The 7,682-nt window shown below is 33.5% G+C and overlaps 1 protein-coding gene across 1 annotated transcript; it reads left to right on the top strand.

The window, feature by feature from the left end:
- The first annotated feature begins 1,209 nt into the window (after positions 1-1,209).
- On the top strand, positions 1,210-3,936 carry LOC115978885 (UDP-glucose 6-dehydrogenase 1-like). The gene is made up of 2 exons (XM_031100771.1): positions 1,210-1,360; positions 2,207-3,936. Exon 2 carries the CDS (start codon positions 2,227-2,229, stop codon positions 3,667-3,669), a length of 1,443 nt encoding a protein of 480 aa, XP_030956631.1. The 5' UTR covers positions 1,210-1,360; positions 2,207-2,226; the 3' UTR covers positions 3,670-3,936.
- Positions 3,937-7,682: the final 3,746 nt, after the last annotated feature.

The raw sequence follows: 7,682 nt of genomic DNA, 5'->3' as shown, positions 1-7,682 counted from the left end.
AAGTGTTAGTAATGTAGTTACTCAAAAAAAAAAAGTTTTTTTTTTTTAAAGAGTTTCAACCTACGGTGTCCGCTCCTAATAATAGCTATTTTTCATCAAATCAAGATATCAATTGGTTTTTGGTGTAGGCGAGGATTGAACTCTAGATCTCTTATTCAACCATCAAAGACTTTACCAGTTGAGCTAATTGAAAAAAAAAAAAAGTGTTAGTAATGTAAATTCTAAAAAAAAGTGTTAGTAATGTCTCTTCTAAAAAAATATATATGAGTCAATATTTCTTAATTTAAGTGCTTGTAATGTCTTTCTCAAAAAAAAAAAAAAAAAAAAAAGTACTTGTAATGTCTCTCCTTAAAAAAAGAAAAGAAAAAGAAAGTGTAAGTGATGTAATAAAATTCATTTAACTCAGTTTAATAAAAAAAATCATTTTAACTTGTTTTATAATAGAATGAGTATGATTATATGTAATATTATGGTCATTCAACGTCACAACACACATTTATTATTATTATTATTATTATTATTATCATCGTTTATTTTTAGTTTAATACATTTATGATTTTAACCATTCATTTATTATTATGAAATATATATTAAATAAAGTTATACCTTGTATTAATGGTTAACATTAACTAAGTATGGAGTGACATCTATTAAAAAAAAAGAACAATATAAGTATGGTACATATATAAAAATGTGAGCAAAGTATAATTTTTCCTGATATTAGGAATAAAGTATTTCACGCAACTGATATATTTGATAATTACATATATCATATGCGTCGAATAATTGTTACATGTTAAGAATTCTTTATTAATGTTATCTTAACAATTCTAAAGAATATCACACAAATCAATTATCCTTTCTTACCTTAAAAAATGGAAAAAAAAAAAAATCAATTATCCTTCCCTATTTAGAATTATGTATTTTTAAATAACAAACTAAAATTATGTAAGATTTAAAATTTATTCAATAAATTTTCACCATGAACTGTGAAATGACCGTTATGATTTTCATTTACAAGTATTTTAAAAATAATTAAAAAAATTGTTATTCTAAACTAAAAATCAACTGGTTGGTGGTTAGTTGTAAGATCATGATTGGTGAGTGGCAAAATTGAAAACGTGTTGAACAGAATGGTCTAAATCTAAAGAAACGGTAGTGTGTTTTTATTTTTTATTTTTTAAATTTTTTTATAATTTTTTAAGAAACAAGCACCTTGGTGGGGTATATATATGGAAGGCAAGGTATTCCATCTTCCTCAGTCTTCTGCAGAAGAAAGAGATTTCTTTCCTTCATTTTTCTTCTGCATAATCAGATCTTCTCTTTTTCTTTGCACAAAATCCAGTGATCATTAGAAAAGGTAATCCATTTTTCCCTATACTCAATTGGGTTGTGCCCTATTTGTGTTTAGCTGATGTGGGTTGTGCTTGATTTGGGTTATGAATTATGCTTTCAGTTTCTTTGTCAAATGCTTAAATTATGCATTTTTGGTTGTGGGTTTATTTTGTTTTTATGTTTTGGTGGGTTGAACTATTTGTTTATGGACAGATCTGCTGGTATTGTCATGTTTTTAGTGTAGATCTGATCGATTGGGATTTTTGATTTTGTGGTATGTTATTTTTTGAGCTGTGAGAGACCCAAATCATATGAAATGAGCCTTTGCATTTCAATTGCATGTGTATAATACTGTAATCTCATTTGCCTCTACTTGAAGTTCTGGATCTTCAACTTTTATAGTGCTATTCACTTTGGAGTCCATAGATCTGATTTCTGTGTGTATGAGTCGATTTCAGTTTCAATTTTATCATTATAAAATGCAGAATTGACTCTCATTTTAATGAGTAATGCGATATCACTCTTGAACTGATCATGAATTTTGGTGTATATATGGTTCTCGTTTGATACAGCTTATTTTCAGCTTTTCGAAAATGATTTTGTTTTAAAAACTGTACCCTGAAAAAGGAAGCTTTAAAAAAGTTGAACTTTTATGATTAAAGATTGTTTGGGAATGATTGGTTAACTGTTTGGATGGTTTTTGTTCTCTTAAAATCTACCCCTGATTGTATGGTCAAGTATAGGAGTGATAGTTGCTTCAGACATCAAATGCTTAGAAATGTCTTATCTTTTAGGTATCATTCATTGGTCTGTTGAGGATCCATATCTGAATCCAAATTTTTTGGGACTTAAGACTTGGTTGTTGTTGTAGGCTGTTGAAAACAAACAAAAATGGTGAAGATTTGCTGCATTGGAGCTGGGTATGTCGGTGGGCCTACCATGGCTGTGATTGCACTTAAGTGCCCTGCAATTGAAGTAGCCGTGGTTGATATATCAGTATCACGAATTAATGCCTGGAACAGTGATACTCTTCCCATCTATGAGCCTGGCCTTGATGAAGTAGTGAAGCAGTGCAGAGGAAAGAACCTCTTCTTCTCCACTGATGTGGAGAAACATGTTTTCGAGGCTGATATAGTCTTTGTTTCAGTTAACACCCCTACCAAGACCCAGGGTCTTGGAGCTGGCAAAGCAGCTGATCTGACCTACTGGGAGAGCGCTGCTCGAATGATTGCTGATGTATCGAAATCTGACAAAATTGTGGTTGAGAAATCAACAGTCCCAGTGAAAACTGCTGAGGCAATAGAAAAGATCCTGACCCACAATAGCAAGAAGATCAACTTCCAAATCCTTTCCAACCCAGAATTTCTTGCCGAGGGAACTGCAATTAAAGACCTTTTCAATCCTGATAGAGTCCTCATTGGAGGTAGGGAGACCCCAGATGGGCAAAAGGCGATACAAGCATTGAAAGATGTTTATGCCCATTGGGTCCCTGTGGATCGTATAATTTGCACTAATCTTTGGTCTGCTGAGCTTTCTAAGCTTGCTGCCAATGCCTTCTTGGCACAGAGGATCTCTTCTGTGAATGCCATGTCAGCACTTTGTGAGGCAACCGGTGCAGATGTCACCCAAGTGTCCCATGCTGTTGGCAAGGACACAAGAATTGGTCCCAAGTTCTTGAATGCTAGTGTTGGTTTTGGTGGGTCTTGCTTCCAGAAGGACATCTTGAACTTGGTCTATATCTGTGAGTGCAATGGCCTTCCTGATGTAGCAAATTACTGGAAACAGGTTATTAAGGTGAATGACTACCAGAAGACAAGGTTTGTGAACCGCGTGGTTGCCTCAATGTTCAACACAGTCTCCGGTAAGAAGATTGCAATTCTGGGCTTTGCTTTCAAGAAGGACACTGGTGATACCAGGGAGACCCCAGCTATTGATGTGTGTAAAGGGCTGTTGGGGGACAAAGCTAAATTGAGCATATACGACCCACAGGTGACTGGGGATCAGATCCAGAGGGATCTTGCAATGAAGAAGTTTGATTGGGACCATCCAGTTCATCTTCAGCCACTGAGCCCTACTTCCGTCAAGGAAGTCAGTGTCGTTTGGGACGCTTACGAGGCAACTAAGGATGCACATGGTATCTGCATTATGACTGAGTGGGATGAGTTTAAGACGCTTGATTACCAGAAGATTTATGATAATATGCAGAAGCCTGCATTTGTGTTTGATGGCCGGAATATTGTGGATGTGGAGAAGCTGAGGGAAATTGGGTTTATCGTTTACTCCATTGGTAAGCCACTGGACCCATGGCTGAAGGACATGCCTGCCGTGGCATAAAAATGAGAAGCATAATTTCTGTTGGCTTGTGGTGAGCAGGGAATTAATTTGTGAGAGAGGATGCATCGTCCTACCAAATTTTACCTTTTTCTAGAGTTGGGTTTTATGTTCTCTTCCTTCTGTTTTATCCTTGATGGACTCGAAGACCCTGTAGTCTTTGAATCTGTCTTTAGCTAATAGAAAATTGGAATATGTTCTTTATTTGATATAATGTAATAAATCACAACTCAGGATTTTTTAATACCATTCTACCTATTTTAGCTGATATGATGGTAATTCTCTTTTGAATATCATCTATTTAAATTCTTGTGTGTGCTAGTTAAGTAGTTACACTCAATAAGTCTCATCTGCTTTTCTTTTCCTTCAAATAAACTTTTGACCCCCTAAAAAAAAACCCCCCTTTCTATGAGCAAAGTTCCAAAGATGATACTTTTACTTTTACTCAAGTAGTTGAGTAAGCTAGAGGATTTTCAGGACGTTTTTATGAAAACTTTTTCTTCATTTTCTGGTGCTTGGCAAGACGGAAAATGCAAGTTAACAGAAATGTTTTTTCGACAGACAAAAATCTGGTAGAGTGGAAGTGCTTTCTAGCTCATTTTTAAGTGTAATTATTGGGTACTTCTGAAGTATCATAAATGCGTACTCCCCTCTTACTTTCGAAGTACCATAAATACATACTTACTTCTTTCCAATTTTTAAGGTCAAATAAACAAACACTACAAAACAAGTCAGTTTTTTAATATTTTCTGTTAACAAAGATGGAGCATTAATTTGTCCATAAGGGGGAAGATGGGAGATTTTCAGGAAATGCAACACCATCACTGATTGCTTGTTTGGAACTTCTAGAATATGAAATGAGCTAAGCCCCCGAATAAAATTACATATGGGATGTATGTTTTGAGGCCTCAGGAGTTGACCAGTCACCCTAACTTCTTGCTGTTTACTGAAACCAGTCAAGTGGGCGAGTTGTATTAATGTACAATCCACATACAGAAACAGGAAAAAAAAATAACACCAAACCAAGCAAACACATAAACTGCCTCTTTCTGTGTGAGCACTAGCAAGAAATTGGGTAACTTGTCTTCCTCAGGAGTTGGTGAAGAACTGAATTTTGCCACCAGGTATCTACCTCTGACCACTGCTCCAGTCTCTTCAGTTTTATGTGAATTCTTCTTGTTTCCTTCATCTGTTTAATGTTCATGAATAGAATATTAAAAAAAAAAAAAAACAAGAAGAAAAAGAGGTGGCTGCCCTAACTAAAGAGTTTTGTTGGAAATGCCCTCTGATAAGTTAACTATGCATAAACCCTTCTTGGATCTCCTCTCTTCCTACTGGTGATTGCTAGAGGATTGGCACTTTTCATGTTGGCCTAGTCCCTGGTAGGACTTCGAGAAATGGCACTATTAATGCCACGAATTAAAATAAGGGATAAAACTTAGATATGAATTTTTTAAGGATTACCTTAGATTCTCCAATTAAATTCAACCATATATATGGCTTATTAGCCAATGTAGAACAACTAGCTTATTGTCTTTAGCTAAACTTCTATGTGTATAGTTACACCTTTCAAGGTCACATGATTCATTTTAATTGGGAAACTTACGGTATAATACTTAAGAAATTGTATTTAAGTTTTACGATGCCTAACTAATTGATCATGGGAATTGTGATTTACTTAAAGTTAAAGCAACATTTCAGGCTTCAGATTGGCATACTTCATTTTTAAATTGACACATGAAGGAATTCTGTTTATTTTGTCATGCCCAAATTAGTGTTTTCCTCATCAACAGTTCAAACTCCTCATTTGCTTCTTCAACTAGTGGAATTTGGAACACTGAAACCCAATTATTGTTAGTCCAAAGATAGGGAAGAGCTTTCTGTTATGTGAACTACTGTTAAGATGAGCAAGTACTTTGAAATCTCAGTTTGAAAGATTTAATTATTCTCTCTGATATGTATTTTAGTCAATGTTAGTAATCTATGTTGCAACTTTACAACTCGATAGACAACAAACTAAGCCTTTTTCATTATTTGGGTTTCGTTTAATTGATTTGTTGATTCGCTGAAAGTGAGTAAAAGAACAGTTATATATAGAGAGGAAAAAAAAAAAAAAAAAAAAAGCTTTAAAATGTTGATATGTTGTACTGTGCATTTGAGGGAAAAGCGAGGCCTTCTGGAAGGTCAATATTTCGCACGAGACTGGGTTTTGGAACATCATTGCTAGTCAATTTTAGACTACGACAAAGTTGAAAACAAACAATGGGCTATTTTCTACCAAACAATGGGCCGTGTATGTGAAGACGAAGATACAGCTTCTGTTTTAAAGTTTAGTGAAATTCTCTTTCTTCTAAAAGTATGAGGTGTAATAAATTTTAACCATGCATAAGACTTCTGGTTAAAAATCATTTTGCCCCATCTATTAATAGAAAATTAAAAAAAAAAGGAAATTGGGAAAAAAAAAAGTTCCAATGTGCTTTGCTCCTTAAATCACCTTCTTTCACTCAAGCTTTCTTAACTTAAGTATGTGAGTAAAGAGTAAGGTTGTGTGTTCAAAACTTACATGCTTGTTTAATAAACGAGTCTAATCCAAACAAAAAAAAAAATAAAAAGTTCATGAATAGGCTTGTAAATATTGGCGCTCAATACAAAACAAGCCGAGCCTAAACTTTTTTATGGGCTTGGTGATAAACTTGATTTGAGCTGGATAAATAAACACATATTTAACTAAGGCTTTAATTAATTGGAAGTTTGGACCACTTTTCCGAACCAAATAGTCTTGATAATGTATTTATGTTGGATTTCAACCTTAAAAGTTTGACAATGAGCTCGTGCTTAGCTTGACTAATTAATCAAGCTGAGCCAAGCGAGTTCAAGCTTTTAGACTTTTTGATGAGATTAAGTTTGAACATTATCTATAGGCTTGATTTGAACTTGAGTCGAATTTGAACATTTTACTTTAGTTGTTGAACCAAGTTCAAACATTCACTACTCGACAAAATTCGGCTTATTTACATACTTAAGAGCAGCTTAATGAATCAAAAAGTGAAAGAAAATACGTCATCATATTCATTGGATTTGAAAGGTTAAAATTGAAAATTAGCTTAGTTGGTAAAAAAGCATGTTTGTGATACACATATTAATTGAAAATCATATATAATTAATTAATAAAAATATAGTGTTTGATTTTGAGAATTAACTTATTTAGAAATTAAGAATACAATCGTCTACCAACCATTTCTTCCGAATCTCAAAAAAGTGAGTTTTATGCCACAAAAATTACTATATTTTATATTACATAGATTAAATATGACTAATATGAGTTACACCGAGAACTTATTTTGTTTGATTTTTTTTTTAAATTTTTTTGTTAAATAAATATTTTATTGATCAACTAAAAACAAAGAACAACCAAAAGAATTGGGCTTGAGACTATCTCTATCCAAAGCCTAGACAATTCGAGACGACAAGAAGGAAAAGAGAATTAGCTCAGTCTAGAACAAAAGGGTAGTCCATTGAGCTAAAAGATGGACAGTCACATTACTCTATTTATACACAAAAGAAAAATTTACGATTGTGTTTGGCATTTACTGAAAAAGTCAGTTTTTTTTACCATTCAACTTTTTTTTTTTCTACTATTTATAGGTTCCATTGTACTTTTAGTACTATTTATGGGTCTCACTGTACTATTTCAGTTAGCTTTTAGATTTGCCTAGAGTACTTTTAGCAAAAAATTTTCAATTCTAGCTAAATAAACTGTTTCTCAAAGTGGATACTGCATTTAGAAAAGATATTAAGAATATCCTCCATTATAGCTTTGCCGTGTGATTGGATAATCTTCAATTATCAGTTATTTAATTATTAGAAGGATTTGTTTATTCTTAATTTTTATAATTAAAAAAAAAAAGAAAAAAAAGAAAAGAAAAGAAGCTAGGTAAATGAGGACTTCATGGTAATTTCCAAAGGAGGCCGGTTTTGTCTATTATATAGGGGCCTGGCCAGTGAGTGCCATCGGG

Source organism: Quercus lobata, chromosome 3 (assembly GCF_001633185.2).
Source record: "Quercus lobata isolate SW786 chromosome 3, ValleyOak3.0 Primary Assembly, whole genome shotgun sequence".
NCBI classification, from domain to species: Eukaryota; Viridiplantae; Streptophyta; class Magnoliopsida; order Fagales; family Fagaceae; genus Quercus; species Quercus lobata.
Note: the sequence above shows the minus strand (reverse complement) of the source record. Positions and strands in the feature narration are given on the sequence as shown.

What these genes read in the sequence shown, in the direction of transcription:
- LOC115978885 (XM_031100771.1), top strand. Translation starts at nt 2,227, where the DNA reads ATGGTGAAGATTTGCTGCATTGGAGCTGGGTATGTCGGTGGGCCTACC.